The sequence below is a fragment of the Salvia splendens genome, chromosome 17 (genome assembly GCF_004379255.2).
Source record: "Salvia splendens isolate huo1 chromosome 17, SspV2, whole genome shotgun sequence".
NCBI classification, from domain to species: domain Eukaryota; kingdom Viridiplantae; phylum Streptophyta; class Magnoliopsida; order Lamiales; family Lamiaceae; genus Salvia; species Salvia splendens.
Genome location: NC_056048.1, coordinates 24,812,375 through 24,838,233, shown reverse-complemented (window position 1 = coordinate 24,838,233; position 25,859 = coordinate 24,812,375). Strand labels below are relative to the sequence as shown.

The 25,859-nt window shown below is 36.7% G+C and overlaps 3 protein-coding genes across 3 annotated transcripts; 1 reads left to right on the top strand and 2 right to left on the bottom strand.

Annotated features, from left to right (window-relative positions):
* Positions 1 to 171: 171 nt before the first annotated feature.
* On the bottom strand, positions 172 to 4,195 carry LOC121775062 (protein transport protein SEC23-like). Its single transcript, XM_042172026.1, has 2 exons — positions 3,369 to 4,195; positions 172 to 1,967 (listed from the first exon to the last, which is right to left on the bottom strand). Exons 1-2 carry the CDS (start codon positions 4,023 to 4,025, stop codon positions 312 to 314), a joined length of 2,313 nt encoding a protein of 770 aa, XP_042027960.1. The 5' UTR covers positions 4,026 to 4,195; the 3' UTR covers positions 172 to 311.
* Positions 4,196 to 7,114: 2,919 nt separating this feature from the next.
* On the bottom strand, positions 7,115 to 7,868 carry LOC121773495 (PRA1 family protein D-like). The gene has a single exon (XM_042170366.1). It carries the CDS (start codon positions 7,794 to 7,796, stop codon positions 7,278 to 7,280), a length of 519 nt encoding a protein of 172 aa, XP_042026300.1. The 5' UTR covers positions 7,797 to 7,868; the 3' UTR covers positions 7,115 to 7,277.
* A 15,993-nt stretch (positions 7,869 to 23,861) lies between these two features.
* LOC121773208 (auxin-induced protein 22D-like) lies at positions 23,862 to 25,225 on the top strand. Its single transcript, XM_042170022.1, has 4 exons — positions 23,862 to 24,138; positions 24,221 to 24,423; positions 24,570 to 24,669; positions 24,876 to 25,225. Exons 1-4 carry the CDS (start codon positions 23,981 to 23,983, stop codon positions 24,949 to 24,951), a joined length of 537 nt encoding a protein of 178 aa, XP_042025956.1. The 5' UTR covers positions 23,862 to 23,980; the 3' UTR covers positions 24,952 to 25,225.
* The last annotated feature ends 634 nt before the right edge of the window (positions 25,226 to 25,859 follow it).

The following is a 25,859-nucleotide window of genomic DNA, read 5'->3' as shown; positions in this document are numbered from 1 at the left end:
TTCTGACCTTTATTCTTCCCTAGGACAAAATGGTGCCCTAAGTTTGCCGGTATAGTTTTTCTCCGTTGAAGCCTAAAAACACAAATTAATTAACACTAGTAACTAATTGACTTATGAAGTGATCAATTTTATAACTGAACATATCTTTTTCAATCACTACAAGCTGGTAGGTTGTCACAACAGATTAATATTTGCATATTATGCCTTTAATGTATCTCATCAAGTCAAAGATCCATAACCAAAAACCCAAAACTATTGACACACTTTGTTGAATACATATACAATCATCGTTTCTATGTATAGATTTAGAATCAACCCTGCACAGCCAGGGCTTGCAAGTGCTCAGTGAAAACTTGCAAGCTAATATCATCAGTAAATATAAATTCTGAACCCTCTTTATACGTCGAATTTTGAGTGACAGATGGATTTAGCTTAGCAAGAAGGAACCTTGCCTGGCTGCTGTGCTGGTCACACTTGATGAATTTTGGGACTGGGATCCGTCCAGCCATCAGTTGCTCGGCATCAAGCTCCACAGCTTCCAAGAGTTCCCTAAAGCTTTCATGGCTCGGATCCTTGTCATAGCCAAGCTTTCTCCATTGCGCAATCTTAGAGCCATGGTGAATGACGACATGGAAGAAGGAATCGAAGAGTAATATCACATCGGAAGAGATGGAGCATATATCCAAAACAACTGCAATCGGTGGCCCATCAAATGAATACTGGAACAGGGTTGGCTGCACCATGATAAGAGAGTTCACCACCCCTTCACGGTTTAGCATCAGGCGGAAATAAGCAGTCTCATCTGGAGTGCTGTTGAAGACATCCATGAACTGGGATCTTCTCAAGTAATACATAAACTGTGGAAAGAGGGAGAAGTTTGTGGAAAGGCGGAAGGTTGATGGATCTTCTGGCACATAATCACCAAATTTAGATGAAAAACGTATCAGCATTTTATCCAACCATCTGATTACTTCATGGGCAAAAATCTCTTCTGTTTTATTGATGGCAAGCCTAGCCATAACTGAAGCAGCTGCTTCCTGATCGAATCCTGAAGCAATTTCTGGTGAGTGTTTCACCACCCACCTTCTTGCAGCAGTTGTCACCCTCTTCCGAACTCCCATGTTACTATATCTGTATTGTGTTATGAACTGAATGAAAAATGCAGAGCTCGGTTGAGATTTCTGTTCACCTGCAACTTCAAAGAAGAAAGCAATGCATGTTTTGCTAGTGACTGTACCCAGTTTCCAAATGTAGGTACCACCTTTACCAATCACTTTCTCACTCACTGTATCATTCTTCTTTTGGAGAGAAATGCAAGGTCCAAGTGCTCCACAAATTTTCACGTCTTTGGAAGTCACTATCTCTATGGTCACATCAAAAGCCATCTCTAAATTTCCATCACTGTCACGATCAAACATGTGACGCAAGCTTTTTCTAAACTCCTCAGATTCGAACGACTCTCCTAACATCATGAAACCATTGGAGCTTTCAACTGGGTCTTTCAACTCAGCTGCTCCGACCTGATCCAGAGAGCAGGCGAACAGATCAAGAACGATGGATGACTCTGATAATCTTTGAGATATTTGCTTGTAATATTCAAAAGATTTTCTATGGTAGGAAGCATAACCATTGTTGAGATCACGGTGAGTTCTAACAGCACTGCCAAAATCTGACTCAACAATCATTCCGGGGCCAACTGTTGCAGGTCCAGTTGTGAAGACCATCACACGCGAACCAGTATTTATCAAGCATCCTTCTAACAGTCCAATAGCAACTGCTATTGCAACCCCTGTACACCGTAAAGGTCGATGTCCTGGCTTGACCACAGGTGAAGAATGGATTTCTTCAATTGCTGTGGTGATACTGAACTCATATTCGGATACTGGAACCAGAAACCCTTGCTTTTGTACTGATGAAGTCTTTCCAATAGACTGCTTCATGTGATGGAGCCCAAGGAGCTCTTTGGCCTGATAGCAGAAGTAGGTAAGCATTCACCATAATAAACTTACAGAAATTTATCAAGCAAAAGCAAATTTAAAAGGAAGTAGTATCAATTTATTTTGAAGTTCTGATAAGTTTATCCATGGCTCTAACACCAGCAACCTCAAGGCCACACCATCAACTCTGACCAACCCCGACTACAAAGCAGCAAAGATGCATTCATGCCGTAACCTGAACCCATTATGCACACAGTTCTGCAGTAGCCCAAACAACTGCCTAAGGTTTGTACTAAGAACAACTCACGATAAATCGAATTACTTTCGTTATTCAATGAATAACCATAATTGCTATCAGTAATTAGCAGACAAATTGCAAATCCACTATTAGCCTGACAGCCTGGGTGACAAAGCACTATCTCAACAGTAGCGCACTGTAAAAAACAATTAATCTTTAACAGACCTGAATCTTCCATTGAATTGACTAACAGAGTGGTAAAACTAATAACAAGAAAGTTTCTAAGCTGCGTTTTGGTTGGATCTATGTTGTTTCTTTAACCCAAAAGCTTCAGCCAAGGGGCAAAAGGTGGCTACATGAACAATATGGCTCAGACATGGACGTGGGTACTGTGTGATCTGACACTGGATTTCAAGATTTTGTATACCATATTCAAAGAAATGGTCGAATTTGGGTTATACTCTTCCTGTCACAACAATTTAAAGTAACCACGTAATAATCAGTACATTAAAATAAATCACCAGCTATGGACATGCAAATCACAATATCATACAAAGATTGGAATTGCATCAGTTATTCTAATCTCAAGTTCTCAACAAATAAGGCAAGACAAAAATGTGAATTCTGAAGCATCTCAGTTCTTTATCAACATTTTCCAGAATCTCCTAGCTAAGCGATTTGAAAAAAAACATCAATATGCATATTCACTTTAATAGACATCTACTTGAGAGTTGAGATCGTTGGAGGAAACAAAGTACAAATTGTTGACGATAATAAATTCATGGATTCCAAAGTCAAGCAAACACGAATATAATTACATCATTACAAATAGGAAACAGTTCTGATCACATCAATGTAACAAAGTCCATAAGAATTTCAACTAGGAAACTACAAATTTTAATGTTCTAGTATCAAGGACAAATTACTGTATAGATATCACCTAGCATGAACCACTAAATGGAAAATGTCCTTTTTATCACACAATTTACACGTGGAAAAGGTGAATTCAGTTTTCTGCTTCCAAACATTATTGATCAGCATCAGGTATGAAGCCTGAATAGGTAAGCATTTATTTCAGCAATGTAACTGATATCTTTGAGAATGGGATACTACTGCTCATTCAATCTATTTAACTTTCACACACACAACTATGCAACTATAAGAGAACCATCTTGACGAGCAAATTCCATTACCTTTTCAGACGAGACCTCGCGCCCTCCATGAAACACTACAACTCTCAAACAATCTGTGAATGCCAAATCATACACCCTCACCATTGCATCAAAAACAACCAGTCCAACCAAAGCATTCTCCGGCAGACGTGCAATTATATGCAGCAACTCACTCTTCAAAGCCCCTAAATCCTCCTCCGAAGAGCAACCATCCACAACAAACACAAACGCCGGTCCAACTCCAGCACCAGCCCCACTCCTCTCCAAACCCAACCCCGGCCCCGAATATGCAGAAAAATTCGAGAACGAATCGCTATTCGATCTCGGCGCCGGGCATAGATGATACTCAACGGTGCTGTAAGTGGGGAAGAGCTCCGCGGGGATGTTGTTCTCATTGATATGATCGTACGATCTCGGAAACGGGTTTCTACGGTAGCAGAAGGGGCAAATCCAGATTTTGGAGGTGTAATCGACGCGGGAGTAGGGGTTCCAAACGGCGCCGCACTGGGAGCAGTTGACCGGGTCGTGAGCTAGGATCGGGAGGTCGCTGAAGGGCGTCAGCGGAGTGCACATTACCGATAAGGGAACGACCAGAGCTGAGACTTCGGGCTTCGAGAGGGGCCATGAGTGCCACGGCCAACGCAAACCCTCGATCGCTTCCAATTCGGTGAAATCCATGGACGATTTGGGAGGTTTTAGCGGATTTTCATTAGTTGATGAAACCTGAAGAAGATCGGGGGCAGGAGTTTTTCAATTTGAGGGAATTCATGAAATTAGGGTTTAATTTTTGCTAAAATTGAAAAAGTGATGGCCGGCTGCCATCCATCCGTAGTGGGGGAACAAAGCAAAGCATATTAATTTCACGACAGAGGCTGAAGGAAAGTGCACTCCATCACGTGGCCAGTCACGTGAGCAAAGTATTTTGATTAAATACTAGTAGTAATGTTGAAACTTCTAGTATTATAAATAGAATTGTAATTGATCGGATAAAATTTAGTATTTTTCATAATCTTTAAAGTTGGTCGATAAATTAAGAACTTTAACAATTGTATGAATTTTCCATTATGATTATTTTCGGCCATGACTAAAACGGCGTGAATTATTTAATTTCATGTGGTGGCATATGTATCATATTTGAAATAGATGTGTATTAATAAAGCCTTTATGGACTTATTAATTTCTAAGTAATAAACCATATAGCCTCTTATTTCGAAGTACCAATTGCCATAAGAAATTCGCACCATTGTTAAAGTTTGTGATTTGTTTATCCAATCAACTTTAAAGATTTTGGGAAATTTTAGCAATAGTTCATGGTTTTTCTGCTAATTAACCAATTTTTGTCAAAAGTAAGTAACTAATGTTCATGGTGTCTTTAAAAAATGGAAAAATATCTCTTGTTTTAGTAAAGATTGCAACTTTTGGACATTGTTATACATAAGACCCAAACTTGAACTATAGAAATTGAGAGTATGAGACACAAGTTTAGAATTTATTATTGCCGTCACAAGTGGTAGAAAATTAACTTGTACGTGTTGAAGCCGGTATTTTAACATTTTGAAATTGAAAATTGACTAGGACTTTGATAACTACTCCCTCGCCATTAGGAGTCCCGGTTCACTTTTACTATAAATAATAAGTGCACATCAGTTTCCACTAACTCATTCTACTCACATTCTATTATAAAATTAATATATAAAAATGAGCCTCATATTCCACTATCTTTTCTCACCCACTTTCCTTTATATTTCTTAAAACTCGTACCGAACTCAAATGAGACTCCTAATGGCAGACGGGGGGAGTAGTTTGAAATATCCAATTCGAGAACTTGTTAGACTGAATATTGAATTTTGACTTGATGAGAACTCGAAAGTTAGGTTTCTTGGAAAATATAGATGAATTTTAATTGCAAAACATTGAAAAAGTGGATAGTTATTTGCAACATTTAAAAAGTCACATGAAAACTAAAAATTGAGCCAACAGTTGTGGATTCAAATGAGAACTAGAACCACGGAATATTATTTGTTGAAAATATAATATACAGTACTATGAAATTTTTGTGGCACATTATTGGAACAGATCCTGTATATAGGTATTATATACGGAGTAGTACATTGCACCCATATGGCCTATCCTTCACCAGCAAATAAACACTCTGTTTCGCAAAATAACTCCAAAAAAAAAAACTCTTTGACAATATGTACATACTGTATAGTAACATTTTGAAGTCACAAATTATAACATTGCATAAGGAGTAGACAAAGGTGACAGTCTCAACTCTCAACCATGGAGTATCACCGAAACCCATATTTCACATTGTTGCTATTAGTCAAGACTCTTGATCACACTTAAATCAGCAAGCACCAACAAGAAATATATAGCTAACTTATCAGAAATCTATACATCTTATAGGGAAAACAGAGCTGCTATATCAAGATGGCGTCTACGCATCAACCTATTCGCTGTTCACATAAAGCATTGAGCATGATAACCTCTTGCTTATTTCAACTGCATACCCAAATTTTATGTATGCATACAGAATAACCACGGATAAACACAAGATCGGGTCAGCTGGAGTTCCAACTCAGCTACATGGTTCATATAAAGTTGCAGACTGTGAACCAGTGTTATCAATCTCGTATGGCGGCTTATGGCGGTTCGCCTAAAAACCGCCACAGGGATATGGCGTATTAGTATGGCGGATATGGCGTTCAATAATTAAATAAATAAAATAATACTTATTATTTATACATAATTCAAAAATTGGAAAATAACAAAAATATAACATCTAAAACTCTTAAAACAATTAATAAAGCATAAAATACAGCTCTAACCTCCATGTTTCTTGCATAATGCCCCATTCCTAAATGCAGTACTCACGCAATGTTGTCAAATGGCGGATATGGCGGTGCAATGGCAGCGCCATGTTGCTATGGCATTTCCACCATAGAACGCCATGCCATAGCGCCATGGCGCCGCCATATCCGTTATTTGATAACATTGCTGTGAACCACAAACTATGAGCTGAATCTTCAATATGATCATGAAACAAATGAATAAATGAGTTGGTGGAAGAGAAACATGACGCATTGCATTTAGCCAACTTGCATGACCTACCTACAAGAATCACGTGATGTTGTAAACTAATGCAACCATTACACCATCAAATACCACTGCAAGAATGCTATTTATCTATCTATCTACTACATGTAAACGACAAAAGCTAGTACATATGTGACTACGCATCTCAACTCTTGCTAACTTCAACTGCATACCCAAAATTCTAGAGTTCGTACCAAACTCAGTTAAGTAACACAAAAATCACATAAACATAAAGCCAGCTTCAGTTCCAGCTCAATACAAAGTTTATACAAAGTTGCAGATTGTGATCCACAATTTAGAGCATGCACCTTGGCTTAGATCAAATGAGTGCACGAATTGGCAAAACTGGATGCATCGAATTTATTCAGCTTGCATAATTTAATGCAACTGGCAAAACTGGATACATCGTGTTTATTCAACTTGCATAGTCTAATGCCACAACCATAACATCTTCAAATACCTTATCAGGAACGCTATAAACCTACACACATATTACTCTAAACGATACAAAGCTCGTTAGTACACTTATCTGTTCTCTACTATTGGAAGTTCCTGATCAGTTGCAATGCTTGATACAACGAATAAGCACCAAAATACCAATGCAGCAAGCAACAATAGCACAGTTATACTCTGATCAACACAATCTCAGCTTGCAAACCATTTAGATATAATCAAAAAGCAAGTAATTCAATCGCTCAAAAACAAAATCAAACGATTTCAGCCTCAAAAGTTGAATAAACGCAGCTTACATTAGTCAAAGGTCTGACAATCAGAAGAATGGCAACACTAAACACGTAAATCCAATCAGAACACTGAACTACGATTCACCTCTCAAACGCTAGCGTATCCCCCTCTAGGGCTATCCACCACGTTGAGCAACGATCCATAGGGCGAATCCTCAATCGAATCCTCCGGCGCCCTCAAAACGCCGTGCACGAGCACGAGGACGGCCCCAATCAGCAAGGAGACGAACAATTTCATCCATACGTGGCTCCAGAAGAGCGCGCCCAAAGTGGCGACGGCGAGGAATCCGATGACGTACCTCTGATCGATGTCGTAATCCAGGAAGGTGAGGGGATCGTCGCGGGCGAGGACAAGGTACACCCAGGCGGCGAAGAGGCAGAGGAAGAATAGAAGGGAGAGGGGGCGGGTGAGGAGGGTTAGGAGGAAGATGATCAGGGTCAGAACGACGTAGTTTGGGAGGAAATAGCGGAGGTTTTGGGTGACGCGGTAGGTCGATTCGGAGAGGGAGACGGGGATGCTGAGGGCGGAGAGGTCTAGGAACTGAGGCCACGGCCGGAGCATGGAGGAGCTGGTGGTGGTGACCGGTGGCTCAGCCGGAGTAGACATCTCGTGAGTCGTCTGGCTAGAGAGAGAAATAATGAAGGGTTTGGCTGAACCTCCAGCCAGATTTTCAATTTAATTTCGTTACACTTATTTTATTAAAGGTAGGTGCAAAAAATACTAGTAATATAACATGATTTTAAATAAAATTTCGTTACTGTAATTTTAGTATAGGTAAGTGGTATTCTATTGAAATTTGAAAACAATACGTTTTCTAGAATGTTAGTACAAATTTACAAACAATATAAATTTCAAGAGATCATCTAATATTTGATAATACATGTCCTAATACAACCCCATCCCATTAAAAATTAAACATTTATTTTTCAATACCATATTTTATGTAGTGTTATTTCGTCAATTAATGAAGAGAGAATAAAAGACGAGGATACGTTTCGTTTTAAATTAGTTAACTCAAAATAGAAAACGTTTTATTTTTAATTAGACAAGGGATTAATTAACAAAGATAATGAAATTGCGTTTAGGCCCAATTGGATCGGATTATGCAGCTGTTTTGTACTACTAGTATATATTTGGGCGAGCCCAATTCAATGGCTGGCCCGGGTTGAAAATAGTTTTTCCTCGTGATAGTTTAATATTCTACTCCATATTTTTTTAAAATTTCACATAAATTAATAAGATGAAGTTATCGACCTTACATTTTTACATGTCATTCCTAAACTTGCAATAAAATTTACTAGAGTAGTTTGTATGCATGTACACAAAAAAATGTTTTATCACTTTGACAGATAGGAGTTGTATTCTTTAATGATTTAATTTAAAGCCCATTTATTAGGCCCAAATAGAATTACAACAACTTTTGGTGTATCATGGCCCAATTGTTTTTTCATGCAACATTGATCTTTGTATGCCCTATCCTTCATTGGGATTTTTTTTTCACAATATTTAGTAATTTTCTCTTGTAAGTATTTTTTTCGTACTGGCTGTGAGACCACTTCCTTGCGAAATAGACTGAGATTTACCCTTTATTACTCTGTTGAGGTGGCGTGTGGAGACTCTCAAGTCTCATGGATGCAAATTAAATGTAACACATTTTAATAAAAAAATGATTAGCGTACTAAGAATGCAAATCAATCTCTCCTTCAAATTAGTGATAGCAATCTAATAATAAATGAAAGAATATTTTGTGAGTAAAGAAAGATTAGATCATGTGATTGAAAGATATTAAGAGCACCCACAACGGTGGACGGACGGCGTCAGTCCGTCCGTGCCAGCGGCACGGAAGACGTCGTCTTCCGCTGCGCTCGCGCCGTTGGCACGGCGCTGCTCGATGCATCGAGCACGTCCGTGCCAGCGAGCAGGTGACGTGTCGACGGCTGTGGTAGCGCTCAGCAACCCGCAAGACCCGAGACGAGTTCTTTTTGCGCAGCGTCAAGAGTCCGGGCGGAAAGACGTCGAAAGAGCCTTTGGGGTCCTTCAAGCCCGATTCAACATTGTGAAGGCCCCGGCTCGGCTGTGGTACTTGAACAATATCGCCGACATCATGTACACTTGTATTATCTTACACAACATGATTATAGCCGACGAAGGACCGATGGCGGCTAGCTTCTAAGACGAGGATGAAGCCGGAAGCTCAAGTGCGAGCTCTCCCCCACGCCGAGGTGTGCATACGACGGTGGGTGAGAGGATCCAAACAAGACACACAATGCGTGATATCCGAACCCACGTTGAGCTACAAGAAGACCTAATCAAACACATGTGGGCGAAATTCGGCAACGCGTAGTGGGTGTTTTTAATTTTACGAATTTAATTATGTAATTTTTTATTTTTAGTATTTTAATTATGTAATTTTTAATTTTTAGGATTTTAATTATGTAATTTTTATTTTTTAGGATTTTAATTATGTATTTTTTATTTTATTTGTAATTTGTAATATTATTTCAATTTTTTTTAATGAATTTTAATGTTATGGGAATGTTTTTATTTAAAATGAATTGTGCTCGTCCTTGTGGAAGAACACAACTGTGGGTGTTGTGCTCTTGCCTAAGAGCAGGCAGGAATAGTGGCGCCGGGCCCACAACCGTGCTCGTTGGCAAGAGCACGGTTGTGGGTGCTCTAATAAGTTCATAAATGAAAATAACCAATTTTCTTTTCGACGGATTAAAATAGCAAAAGAGTATTGTGTTGTGTTAGTAAAGGAAGTAGTATGATTTACTAACATTTACGAGCTATATTGTCTGACGCCATATATACAGTCCATAAAAATGCTACTTATAAATTATTCTTATTTATGAAATCCATTTTTCACATCATTATCTGGATTTGGCGTATTTAAATTCTTTGTTAGGAGTACTATTTAAAGCTATAGTATTAAATGAGGAATTATATAACGGAGTACTATATTAATATATTTAATGTGCATAATTTGAATGGTGTTGGGAAAGTAGACGTGGGCAAAGTAGTAACTGGGAAAATAGTATGGCTGTATTTGTTAAAATGACAACCTGATATCACAAGGCAATTTCGTCTTGCTTGTTTTATGTTCCTATATATCTCACAAATAGGGCCCTCGATTCTGCTCGGATGCTACACCCTCATTTTAGACAACGACGGTATATAGTCGAGATTCGAGATATTCACATGTAAGTTGTTCCATATTGAATCGTAGAGTAGAAAAAGATAATCTAAATATTCAATTATGGATATGTTTTAGTTAAAAATGTTAGTATCTCATTTACTTTTCTCGACCTACTGATTAGAGGAAAAACGTCTTATTAGTTGAGAAACATTGGGGATAGGGTTTGAGTGTGAACAATGAATGCAGGGTTGGTGAGTGAATTATTACGTGGGGTGTAATTGAAATACGAGCACATGAATTGATTTTTGAGAATAATATCTTATTACACATGGACTTTGATAAACTGCATCAATATAAATAGTGGGATTTTTGTGGCCCAACATAGATTTCAATCTGGAAATATATAATGAATTGAGTAGGGAATACCCACGGATTTATTGAAACAAAAATATGATAATTTTATATGTTGTCTCATCCAACATATCACAATTGACAATCTTTGTGTTGTCTGAGTGCATTCACCGGAGAAGAACAGTGTTCTACATACTCCGTCCACAATAGGAGTCCACGTTTGATCCACCACGGTTTTAAGAAATGTACGTAAATGAAAATGAGTTGAAAAATGTGAGTGGAATGAATGTAGGGTCTATTTAACATTTATAGTAAAAGTAGAAGTTGACTCTTATTGTGGAACAAATTAAAATGACAAAAGTTGACTTTTATGGTGGGATGGATGTAGTAATATTTTTCACCATATATACAATCATGTCTTGCATATCCAATATAGCAATGGACAAGAAGTTAGAACATGTTATGTCCAACAAAATTAAGATTTATGGGATGAAACAAACTAAACCATATAAAACTAAACAAAACGTTGGAACCAAAATAAAACACTCTTCATCAACAAAAGCCACGTAACAAAAGGAAAAATGAGTTAAATGTCACATTTGCGTCAACCAAGAGGAAGATAATTGTTTTTTCGATTATGTCACGACCGATCTTCTAACTTTAACTAAGTCATCGCACATTTGCTCGGGAGAAATAGGAAATTTCATATGCATACCTTTAGTCCACGATCCTAGCCTCTAAAGAATGAGCCTCTTCTCGAAATCTCAGTTCAATTCCATCTTTTGGAAAATTACTTAATTCTTGAGTCACAAGACATACCATGAAATCACCTAGAATTAAGAACTCCCAATTTTGTTGTCAAATCTCATGAACAGTGCATCCATGTGAGGTAGCAAGATCCTAGATCCTTAGGAGAGAAAAATATGATATTCCAACAATTTCATCCAAACTACCCCAAGTTACTAGAAAACCTGCATTGGAAAATGATGCAGTGGACTTTTTATGCTCTTTCCTATACAAAACATAGCCTATCTTGAATATTGGTGCAATCAAATCTAAAGAGTCTCTCCTTGGTGTTTAGCCAGCCTTGTAAGATAAACCAAATTAGAAGTCTCCATGCGAACTACTCGTGATAATCTCAATTGTGTTTGTATATATAGTGAAAATTATCTATTCGCATGTATCCCACAACATAAAATGTTCTCATTTGAAACTTCCTAAATTGAAATTTGAGATTACTCCCCCGTCCCATTCAAGATGTCCATCTTTTCTTTTTATTTTGTCTCATTTAAGATATCCACTTTCTATATTTGAAATTAAATCCTCCTCTCCTCTCCCCTCATTAAAATATTCAATTATTTTTTTCACTCTACTATATCACAAACAACTATTCTACCTAAAACTCCGTGCCACTCAAGAATGTGGTCATCTTGAGTGGGACGTGTTAGGTTTGGTATACTGAAAAGCATGTTTCGAGCAAGTTCACGCGAATAGAATCTTGCTTGTATACGAAAAACTCTACAATCCACTTTTAACCTGATTCAGTATTATTCGAACAGTTTGCACGAATAGAATCAGTATGTTATTACATTGTGTTTGCTTGTTCATTAATAAGATGATTTATAAACATTTAAATGCATAAGAAGCAAACAAAGTCTAAGTCTTTTGCTTAGTAGACTGGTTGTGGGCGCCGTTCACTTTAAGGTAACTACAATCGGTTCTATGCAATGCTTTGCAAAAGAAAAAGAAGAATTTCACAACCTAGATATGCTTTGGCTACCTATCGCGAAAGGTTGCAATGCCAGTCTGATTATTTCTAAGCCTTATTGAAATAAGATGACGTTGGTGTGGTATAGCACTGAATGGATCTAACAGTAAGACGTGTCTTTATGCTATCTACTGAAAGACTAGGTCTTGATAAATAACTATTTCTTAATTACATACGTTAGCATTGAGCATACGGTATTGATTATGCACTACTTTGACTTATCAAATGGTGTGGGTTTTTGGCAACCCAATAATCCTGATATATTGGGTAGTGATGATTAATATCTAGCGGTGCTAGGATTGCTATTATGTTGAATTGTGCGCGAGGTGAGTCTCGTTTGATAATGTCCTCAAGAGGAGATTGAACAAGGTTTTTATTATTCGGAAACTGGCCAGTTGGAATTTAATTATTCCATGAATAATAAATAAGTGTTTCTTGCTAAGTCCACTCTTGGAATTAATAAGATGTTGATTAATTAAGTCCATGACAAACTTTAATTAATTAATGGACATTTATATCTTAAGCCCGGGAAATAAATATTTAAATAAAACGAAAACTCGGATTACTTGTAATCTCGGATTTGGATGGGCAGTGCAATATTACTTCTGTAGTGGCTGCTCGTAATATTCCAATATAAGTTTATATTGAATCGTTGGTTCAATTTAATTAGTAAAACTAATTGGGTGAGCCCACATCCAAACCTCCATAGATCCATGGGCCCAAATATGAACTTAATATAAATAGGAGAATAAATGAGACATAATTAAGTTTTTTTTTGAAAATAACGTCCACTCCAGAAAAGGAGTAAGGGACGATTTTTCTTGGTTTTTCTCCTCCGTGAGATTTTCAGCTCTCCTCCGTGAGAAAGTTCTGTCTTCTTTATTCGAGTCCTAGTGTTCTGATAAGATCAGCCCACACTGATTTCGGAATACAGTTCGGGAACCAGTTAGAAGATCCGTGGTCTAGTATTGAAGATCATCGTGGAGAAGGCGCGAGCAATCGACGATTCTTTGGAGAATCAAAATCGGTAACTCTAAACCGTAGAAATCATGCTTTAGAATTTATATTCTTTGAGCATGAATTATTTGCATTCTAGCATGCAATTCTGTGTTAACATATGAATAGATTAATCTCATAATCTGTCAAATAGATCCTACGTCTGATTTATTTGTTTTGTACAAGTCTTCCGCTTGTGCAAGGGGCTCCAAACCCCAGCAGGACGGAGGGAGTATATTCATACTTTGAACTAGTAAAGAGATCCTAGGAGCTTAAGCCCCTATTATACTAATTATTTATTATTATTATTATTATTATTATTATTATTATTATTATTATTATTATATTTATGTAAATTATCGAACATTGTCATTAGTACTTACGGAATTAATTTCTACAAAAATATAAAACTAGTTAAATTTATATTAACATTCATAGTACTATGACTTATTTTAACGACAGCCTTTTTTTGCTATCACGCAGTCTAAATGTAAAGGAGAATTCAAGGTTTTTTGCTATTGATGTAAGAGGAAGACATGAATATCGCTAAATTTTCTTATTTTATTTGATAGATCAATTATGGGAGATTTCATGTCACCTCAACCTTAAACCAGATACTATTTCTCTTTTGGACTTGTCTATGTGCTAACAAGAATGATACTGGTCTTAAAAGAAGGCTGACTAGTAATGTCACATTAAGCATACAAACAATTCTTATATTTAAAAGATTGGGTTGATTCTGGTCTTCTAGAGCCACCTGTGTATAAAAAGTTGGATTAATGATCGAACTTACCCTAATATTTAGTGATTTTTTTCAACTGTATTAGTCCCTCTGTCCCGCCATAAGCGAAACATTTCTTACTTTAGGTAGGGCGTTCCGAAAATGTATACGAGTGGCTTATGGTAAGGCAGAGGAAATAATGCCTATGAAATTTTATCTCAATTTGCTAACTAATGTATAAATTGAATTTTGTGTTGTCAATTTCATGAATTGTTATTATTATCATACCTTACCAAATGTACAACAATATTGCAATATTTAAAAAATAATTTAATTTGCCAAATAGTTGAAAGATCGTTATTTAATTTGAAATTAATAATTAATATTCAATTGAGTAAATTGGATTTCAAGAAAACACAAAAAAAAGATGCCAATATCAGCAGGTGCATTTATGCAGCCTTTCTTTTTGTCGCGCAATTAAGATAGGGCAGAAAAATGTCTCATTTAAAACCACAAATGAAATTGTGGACAAGAAGAAACTAGCTTTGAATTTGCCGAATATGTTTTAAATTTGTTTGTTGTGCATCACTCTCCAATCTCTCTCTCTCATATACACTATTTTTAGGATAAGAATAATGTTAAAAATATTTTTTATCATCACAATTAAAAACATTGTATTGAATCTATAAAATTACTATTTCGAAAATGAAATGGAACGAATTCTTCGTTTGTTATGAGATTGGACCGCTGAGGTTGCACTTATTCAACAAGAAAGATGCATCAATGTATATATTCATGATTAAAAGGCTAAAATAGTTATTTTAATTCTTGTAATAAAATTATTTTTACCTTAAATTTACCTATAGATGGAGTACAAATTAGTGGATGGTAAATGCTTAAATGAATCTTATCTCAAATCTATGAAGGATTCAAAGGAAATAGTATCTTACTATTACTAATTATTTTTATAATTCATGCATATTGCACTATTGTCCCTAAATTATATGTATATAATAAAGATATAAATAATGACTAATCAAATTTTCTAATAGAAGGTTCTTTTCTAACAAATAAAACTATATAATTATGCATATAATATAATGTGTTATTATTCTTGCAATAATGAGAATCCAATAAATTTTAATTGACGTGCAACTAATTAAGGCATAGACGAAAGAACAGCTAGAATGTTAATTAATCTGTATTCTCAATTTGTCTGATTGTTGACATTAAATTTCTATCATATGACAACTACGATTTCACTATACTAATTAGGCTAGGTGTCTTGTATGCATTGGTACCATGCATTTAACCAATTTCAAGATATAATATACTACTATATCTATACATATATTATGTAATTCCTAATCTACGTATAAATGCAGAAATTAGATATAAATATGCACGTGATATGAGTAATTTTATCTTCTCAAATAAAAGCCAGTTTGGCAATACTCATCGAGCTCTAAGTCTCCAAGTGAATTAACTTGAAAATATCAAATTATCAATTAATACTTTAGTAATTCGAAATGAGTAGTGAAGCTTCCATATATTTGTTTCACCAGAATTTCTTTGTAAGATGATTATAATGCATAGCATAATTTTTTAAGGAATAATCTTGATTCAATTATGAATCTAACTATATTCAATGTCTATCATAAAATTAATTCAATCTAATCCGATGTCTAACAATGTAAGTACATTAAAACAGGGACGGAACCTTGTTTTTTTTTTTGGTTTTAACCACAGGTGTACCGAATTCGCCTTTTGGCGGAATCCCACTAATCTTGCTCGATCGGACTTTCGGCCTTAATCCGCAAGCCCGGTCGAGCAGGATTAGTCGGATTCGGTACACCTGTGGAAAAAAAAAAGTTCCGCTCCTGTTTTAGTGACACCATTGTGGGCCATAATAATATTTGTATTTAACAAAAAAAAATTTGCTCATAGATACTTTGAACTAAGTATTTAAGAAAGACCGTCACTTATAAATAGTTTCAATAGTTTTGGGTCATAATTTATTTTAATTGCAATAAAAGAAAGATAGATTCTCTGCACTTCTTGTAAATTGTAATCATTTTGAACCTGACAAGGAGAGGGAATAAATAATTGAAAAAGAGTAGTAATTGTTCCTCAAAGATCGGACACTAAACGGTATCTTTATACATTAATCATCTTTATTTTTCTTAATTGTCGAAGAAAATGCCTTTTATAATAGTGGAAGTTATTCCGTGCTACCAAAGTTATTTCTTTATTAAATTAATCTAATTCAAATTTAAAGAAATGCTTGCGAAATAATTATGTTGGGGAATAAAGATTTTGCATGTTGCTGGATTATTTATTCACGTTGAACAACATTTCCTTTGCACCGCGCTTAATTATGAGATTCCTGCATTAATTGTCCTACAATAAAATTAATCACCGATAAATGAAATGGAAAACATAATAAACTTTAAAACTAAAGTCAACCAAGATGAATGTATATTTAGATATTTAATGGCGGGTTTAACAAATGAAATTTATAGAGTCGTGTTAGGGTGATAATCGCCGATAATAAATGACAGACGAAGGACATAAGTTAATCCAATCTGAAGAGGTTGGGGTAGAGTTGTTGCATTGTGGATTGAAGGCACTGATTTAATAGAGTTTTACTGCCATCGTAACAAGCCAGAGGTGAGATCGGTTGATCGATCGAAGTCGATTTCTTCTGATCCATTAGATCCGCAATTTGTATGGGATTCTAGAAGCGTAATTAATGATAATCACATCACATTGTGTCGTTTATTAGTATTGATTTATTCATATAAGTTTGTTTTGTATAGATATACATTAGAATATATAATTGCATTAGAAACAAACAATGCATTGTACCTAGCTTTGTACAAATAAAGGAAATTGTCTCTATTCTGTTTTATTACTTTATTTATTTCTGATCGCCTTAGTCAAAGAATACAAATTCGTCGTCAATGACGTAATCACTATGAGAACAGATTTTTTTAATTTACGTATTTACTTATATTTATATTCACAATATTTCACAAGGGGCATTTGAGCTTTTACCCTAAATTAAAATTGTGTCAATTTTAACTTGAAAGTGATATTCAATTTTAGAAAGTATGGTAGCAAACACAAAAATGTGGCTGCTAATATAGATGACACGACATTATCTTACGTTTGAAGCAAACACATAAGTATAGCCTGATATATCGTCTTCATGAAAACAACCCAATAAATCATTAATATATACTTTAAAAATCTTTTAATTGCACAAGTATATCATTCAGAAATCATGACCACTATAGCATTACTAGTAGTATTTGCTTATGATGAACACTTTTTAATCTTTTTTTGAAAAATTCTTATTTAGTCGTTTTATGAAAATTTGGAAAGTATTAATTTTAGTTGCCATACCCTATTACTTAATTGTACCTTTTCTACTTAGGTACTGAATTTAGTTGCACCCTTCAAATAAAAAATTGAGTCACGCTACCATAGAGATTACATTCCGAAACATTAAGGAAAATACCTTACCACCAATCTCCATAATGGTTTAGTTGTAAAAGAATTAAAATTATAAAAGACATTTGTGTCTATAAAAGAATTAAAATATAAAATGTTGGTGTTTGAATTTTTCTTATCAACTCAGGCGATTGTGTGAGGACTTACCTAAAATTAGAAGATGGTCAAGACACAGTTGAATAGACAATTATCTTCTTGTTGGTTACTGTGAAGACGATTATCCGACTCATCCCCTTTTATCCAAGTGAGTGTAACGCTTCAGCTTTGCTCCTGGTGATTGTTTCATTTATGGGTAATTGGTGTTCTTTTAGTTTGGTGGGTGTTGTGTTGATATCTTTGAGTAAAAAAAATATAAACGATGAAATTAATAAATTCAATAAGACAAACCATTTCCAACATCAAGCTTAATTAGTTGAAGTATTAGTACAACTAAAAGTTCTAACATATTCTCTACTTTCTTTTTAAGTAAAATCATGACAAAGCCCAAGACTAGAGCCATAAAATTAAGCGAGCGAAACAAACAACGAAATAAAATCAAATAAAAAGATCTCAACTAGGCTACTACATGACTCAACTAACAAACTCACCCACATAACAAAAACTGAGCAAATGTAAGTGCCAAAATCACACACTCGAAAGCACCACTTAACACAACAATAAATGATCTACTTGAATTTTATATATATATATATATATATATATATATATATATATATATATATATATATATAGAGGTGTGATCAAATGCAAACTCCTATCTTTGGTACAAACTACAAACTTTAATCCTAAACAATCTTTAATCACAATCAACGGCTGACATGATCTATCAAATGTTAATGTCAACGTGCAATACAATTTGTGTCACCAGGGACTTATGTGGGATTTGTAGTATGAAGCGGTTATTACTCCCCCTCAATTTACTCCAACTTAACAATATTTGACGTGATTCCTCAAATTGTAACCGACGACAATGTCTTCCTAATTTATCTCTATTATACCAAACTACAATGAGTTTCATATTTGGAATGAGAATTAACATCGGCCACCATCTCTTTCTCATTCAACCATAAAGTTATCCCATGTGCATAGTTAATCTCATAAATCTACATTCAAGGTATCATCTTGGCCAATCCTGACACTAATCATCGACATTCAAGGCACCATATTGGCAACATTTGTGTTGAAGTGCATCGCATAAATCTTCTTAGGCGTTAGTTTACGAAGTATATTGGGCCGGCGTAAGCTCCACGTCGACGTTTGTGTTGAAATGGAGATGTTTGACGAAGCTCAAGGTATTTTTCATGACAATTTGAACTATAGGTGTTGTAAATTGTTGAAAATAATGACGTTTATATTTGATGTTTCTGCGTTAGTTGATGAATGAGGTTGAGTAGTAGGCTATGTATCGAATTGGTCGTTGTTGGTAGCATAATTTTGGTGACGTTTTTTTGTGAATAAATGGTCGTTTAAATCTTCAATACATGAAAAAATATTCTGCCAATGGTTCTGATATAGTTTGCGATGATATTCATGCTATTTTTGGCCGCTGACATTCCGTGGTGACATCCTTGGATGATGATTCTGTTTCGTATGTCCAACTGCAGTTAGATTTCGAAATGGCTGATGTCCCTGTGCTGATTTGTCTGTCATTGTTTTGGTACATTTTTTTTAATGTATACTGTAGAAATTGTTGTGCTTGACTGAAGAAATGTCAGTGTGCCTTTCAACTAGTCATTGTTCACATTTATTAAAAAATATCAACTTGTCATATGTAAAAAAAAATATCAATGTAGCATGTTTATTGAACCACTGCAAGTTTCAAAAGATCAATGAGAGCAGACGCAACAGTATTCCATTCTGTGGTGACAACATATTTCAACGACAAGATATTATTAGAGAATGTATACAACATGTTTCGACCTGAAATGTCAGCACACCATTGCCAAAATCATAAATTTTCAACCAATATCAACAACGACGTCTTCAACAAACTCTTACATAATAATTACCAATGTCAAGAACAATGTCAACAACAACTGAAAGTTTCAAAAGATCAATGAGAGCAGACGCAACAATATCAACAACAACTGAAAGTCAACACAAGGCGCGTTCTATTCTCCCTGATGATCGACTCTAGACAGCTCGTGGAGTCCCTTTTAATTGATATAAAAATCAAGAAAATCTCTCTGCAAAAAAGGTTCAGGGGTAATGCAAGCTCTACTATTCCAGCCTTAGAACAATGGCAAGCCGGAATGTCAATGTAAACAAATCAGCTCGTGGACTCCCTTTTCATCCCTATGTTTGATGAAAAGAAAAAAATCTAATGGCAAGCCGGAATGTCAATGTAAACAAAATTGCAACAAATCAGAGGCTTAGAACAATGTCAACAGAAACTTTCAACACACATTATCAACGTCACAGCCAAGATGTTGCTGTACTTTCCAGATTTAATTCCAGGCAAGCTGGAATTTCAACAAAATTGTTGACATTGATGACATTTATAAAAAAATGTCAACACCAACTACTTCAGGATACAAAGATGATATGATAAGAGTTAAAGAAAGGAAGGACAGAAAATAAGGTATGGGAAAGCTAAACAGTATCTTCAAATCCTTTAAAATTACAAGTATTACACTATACAAATTTCATTAACCCCTTCAACTAATAGATCTTTCCAAACGAAGATAGAAGGAATTCCTCACGTGATTGTGAAAAGAGGCCTATATTTAACAACCCCGGGGTCCAGTTTTATTTGAGATTCCAAGTTAGAGACATCTTGTTAGTTGCTCAAAAGTAAGGATCTTAATTTTCATTCACTAGTTTTCACCATAGAATACATGTTGACAATGATGACATTTATAAAAAAATGTCAACACCTTTCCCAGAATCATACATTTTCCTCCAAACTCAACAACGAGGTATTCAACCCACTCTTAGACAATAATTCCCAATGTCAACAACAATGTCAACAAAAGCTACAAACCACCATCACCAATCCTGAAATCATACAATTTCCACTAATGTCACCACAAAATGTCAACATATTGCAACAATGTATACAACAACTCCAAATTACCCAAATAGCTGAAAAACAGATTAAACTAGGGTCTTGCTGGAAAAACAGATAAAAAACTGGGTACAACAGAGTGTGCAAAATCAGTGGTGGGCGTGTGATTTTGAATCGAGCATTAGTTTTTCGGCTAATAATACGAACAATTACCAAAATTAAATGTTACCACGTTTGACAACTAGGTTTTTTGCTGGAAAATCTCACCATCGATCGAATCAGCGGAAGCTTGGCCACGTCGTCTTACAGAGCTCATGAGGCCGGCGAGAAAGGTAGACTTCAACACTAAATCCAATTTGATGTTTCCGCCGAACGCAACCACGGACGATTTCGGAGGGAAGAGGAAAAGGTAGAATGTGGTGGGAAGTAGGAGGGACGCAATTAAGGGGATTTGGTAACGTGAATAGTGTAGTGAAGCCGAACGACGCAATATACGGGATTTGATAATCTCAACAAAATCAGCGTCCAATTGTGAGACCCGATTCTACCCCTTGGTGACACATTTTATAGGGAATGTTGACATTATTTAATCACCTATTTTAAACCGTTGGTGAATTATATTGGGCCTATAGGATTAGAGTTTGTAGTTTGTAGTTTGTAGTTTATCATTACCCTATATATATATATATATATATATATATATATATATATAATTATTGTTTTTTTTCTAGTTTTGATCGGATAGCTTGTCACAAAAATATCTTGATTGGACAAAGTAATAGTAGTACTACAGAAATATTTGCCAATATCACAAATCAATGATAGCCATAGCAATTTCTACAAATGTATGAAAATAATTATTCCACGCAGTCAATGTTGAAGTGTTTCACATTCTTGATACAAAGTAACATGAATTATTTGGTCAAAAAAGTAGTTTCAAAAGCAATTTTGGCCAAACAAATTCTTTTTCACCACGGAAGACGGCGTAAGAACTAAGGGCATCATTAACCCCGTCCCCATTTCCGGTCCCAAGTCCCCTCCACGTCATCATTCCTCTACAGTTGCGGCCCAGGCCCCAACTGCTGTAACCCTGCAGGTTGCGGCCCGGGCCGCAACTAATAAATGACACTATTCACAACTCCAACCTATTTAACTCGTAAAATAAAAAACGCTGGAAATTTATAACACGGAAAATTTAATTTCATCGAATACTGCAAAATTACAACATAGAAATTTTAAAACTGAAAATAAAATACATAAAAACATAACGTCAATTCTGAAAAACATTGGTGCGAGTCCAAATTTTATCGATTAGATCGGCTTGGAGGCGAGTGTGTTGTTCCTCTTGGCGCATCGCAGCTGAACGGGCCATGACATTGCGGATGTCGTGAGGAAGGCCCTGCACGGGCGGCTCGGTGACAACGTAGTTGATCCCGGTGCTGGCGAGCGGATCGTCGCTCCACAAAGTGACGTTATCTTGCTCGTCCTCAACGATCATGTTATGCATTATGATACATGCATACATTGTGTCGGCGATGTTTGACCGCTGCCAACCACGGGCCGCTCCCTTCACGATAGCCCACCGCGCTTGGAGGACTCTGAATGCACGGTCGACATCTTTCCGAGCCGCCTCTTGCCTTTGGGCAAACATTGCCCTCCGATCGGTTGTCGGAGCTGTGATAGTCTTCACGAACACGGGTCATCGAGGGTAGATCCCGTCTTCCAGATAGTACCCCATACTATACCGACGGTGGTTGGCCGTGAACTCTACGTTCGGTGCTCGCCCAGCACACAAGTCGTTGAACAATGGAGACTCGTTCAACACATTGAGGTCGTTGGATGTGTGCCCTTGTGCCCGCTAGTGTATTGTCCTCTCCAAGCCGTTGGACAATTCTTCCACTGCCAGTGCATACAGTCGATGCTTCCGAGCATCCCCGGGAAGCCGTGGGCCCGCTCGTGCATGTCGACCAACTTCCTAACGTCGTCGGTCGTTGGCTTTCGCAAGTACGTATCCTTGAATGCTTCGACGACTGCCCGACAGAATCTAGCGAGGGACTCCCGGCCAGTAGGCTCGCTTACATGGAGATACTCATCGAACATATCTGATGTAGTTCCGTAAGCGAGTTGACGAATGGCAGACGTGCATTTCTGCAACGTCGATATACTTTCCCGGCCCACAGCATCGGTAGTTTGGAAGAAATACGGGTCACGAGCTACAACTGCGTTGACAATGCGTAGGAACAACGGCCTCCGCATCCGGAACCGGCGACGGAACATCTGATCACTCCATCGCGGATCTCTAGAGAAATAATCCGTGAAAAGCCGCAAGGCAGCTTGTTCACGGTCTCGGTGAATATACATCCGGGTACGTGGTACCCGGGTTTGTTGTTCGTTCCAAGCTTGAATAACAGCTTGGTAGCGTTCAACTTGGTTGTTGATTTCTTCTTGGATTGCCGGTAGCGCCTCTGCTAACGACCGGGACATTTGATCTTCGAATATTCTTTGACGTGGAGGCATTTTTTCGAATTCTAGGAAGAGATTTGAAGTTGAATATGAAGTTGAATGTGTATGAAAATGGAGTAGTATTTATAGAAAAAATTTTCGAATTTAAAAAAAAAAATTGGTTGCGGCCCGGCCCGAGGAGCGTGTAACGCTGGGCCGGGACTCTACAGTTGCGGCCCGTCACCGTGCAACGCCGTCCCAGGCCGGGACGCGGGACGCGCGACAGGCCGGGAACGCGGCCCCGGGATGGGCCTGGGCCGTGACTCTCCTCCGTGCAACGCTCGGGACGGGCCGGGACTCGCGAGATGCGGCCCGGCCCCTTGCGTTACAGATGCTCTAAGTACACTGAGTTTAATAAAAATGGAAAGGCATTTTAATAACTTATGTTATCCTCCCATGTCCAAAACCATATTTTATAACATGTCTTAAACAAAATCCCCTTAGTGCCTCTTTTCGAATATCAATCTCACTTGCGCTTCGAGACCTATCGAGCGACTCCCTACCCGTACCTTGTAGCCCCGAACCGGCTCCATTTTCGCACCGTAGTGGGTTCACCTAGTCATAATTTTAACCCTAAAAATTTAATTATGAGAATGAATGTTCACATGGGTGCACCTCACCTCCACCCCCATAAAAGTCTTCCATCTAGGTGGCCTCGCTTGTCCCCTCTTCCCTCGACATCCCCAACCACCTTTGCTTTTATATCTCTTCTCTTCTCCTCTCCCACTTCCCTCATCTCTCCCCCTTCAACCACCAATCCCTTCCAATTTAATCACGCAACGCAATCATCATGCCTGCCGATCTAAATCTCCGATTAGGCCTCCCCGGCTCCGACCAATCCGACAAGAGAAACAAGAGATCCTCACCTGAGACGGCGGAGGACACCGCCTCCAACGGTGTCCCCGCCGCCAAGTCCGCCGACGACCACGAAACTGCACCCGCGCCAAAGTAATTAATTTTAAAAATATGTATACTGACTAGTTCGACATTGAATACAATCCTGTATACTGATATATGTGTGGATGTGCAGAGCGCAGATAGTCGGGTGGCCTCCGGTGAAGTCATACCGGAAGAGCACGGCGGCGGCGGTGAAGAAGGCGGAGACGGAGAGTGGGATGTATGTGAAAGTGAGCATGGATGGAGCTCCTTATCTTAGAAAGATTGATATCAAGCTTTACAATGGCTATTCCCATCTTCTCACTGCTTTGGAAGACATGTTCAAGCTCTGTATAGGTATTTCATAAAAACTACGTTTACTTTTGTTACATTTCCAAATAATATTTATACATATTTGTTATTACAACTCTATTCATATTTCATTAATTTATTGTAATAATATTAAGGTTTAATTAATTTAAATTAAATAAACTTTTGATTAGGTGAATATTCAGAGAGGGAAGGATACAAAGGGTCAGAATATGCTCCAGCCTATGAGGATAAAGATGGAGATTTGATGCTTGTTGGAGATGTTCCATGGGAGTAAGTTCTCTTTCTCTCTCTATATATACTGTTTTATAAAATTCGGATTTTGAAAATATTGACTTTTCAATTTTAGGTCATCATTTCTAAAATGAGCTAAGAATGAACTGAAATGACCTTTATGTTTTGGTTCTGTGTTCTGCGATGAGATTGAGTTTTGCATATATTATATGAACGTGCATGCTAATGATGATGCGGAATTGCAGAATGTTCATGTCGTCTTGCAAGAGATTGAGAATCATGAGGGGAGCGGACGCGAGAGGATTGGGTTGTGCTCAGTAGTTCTTGGTCGTCGTTGCTGTTGTTGTTGTCGTCGTCATCATATATATATATAGATAGATATATGTGTGAAGAAATGAAGGAAAAGATGATGATCTGAGAGGAAAAGATGAATCATCGAAGTTGGGATGTGGAAGAATTGATTAATCTAGATTTTGAGATTAATTGATTTCCATGTATTCATTCAAACAGTTTTTTTAGCTTCCAAATATATGTGTGTCTCGTTCGAGAGGCTGAACTGGATTATATAAATATATATGAACTCCTAGTAATTAAATTACAGTGTTTTATTTAGAGTGTGAAAACCTCGGTGGTTTTCGAATTTGTGTTTTTGAATTTTGCTTAGTTGTAATAAATGTGTGAAGCCAAAAGAAAATACTATACTTAGGCGTAGAACAATACACATTTTATATATCTATATTGTTTATTGTTTCAAGTTGGGTTGTGTATTTCATTTTGAATATCTGACCGCGTTGATCAATTCGATCTGCTTTTTATTGAATATATATAATCATGTTTCTATTTTACCTATAGGCCATGTTTAGTTCTCAGGATTCTGTCGGGGAAAGTAATCTGATTCCTTAAATTTTAAATTCATGTGTTTGTTTCCGTTTTTAATCAAACTGGGAAAGTAATCAAAATCCTGAAACAAGGAAAGTTAGTACAACTTTCCAGAATTTTGAATCCTAACTTTTATTAGTTATTCCTTTTCTCAATTTTAGGATTCTTAAGTATTTAATGCAATATAGTATAGTTTTATTATTATTATTATTATTATTATTATTTATTACAATGTTTTAAAAATAATTTAAAAGTATAAACCATACTTAATTTCAGGATAATAAATAACTATAATTCAAATTATCATAATTATAACTATATTATTTATATTTATATTTAATTTTTATTAT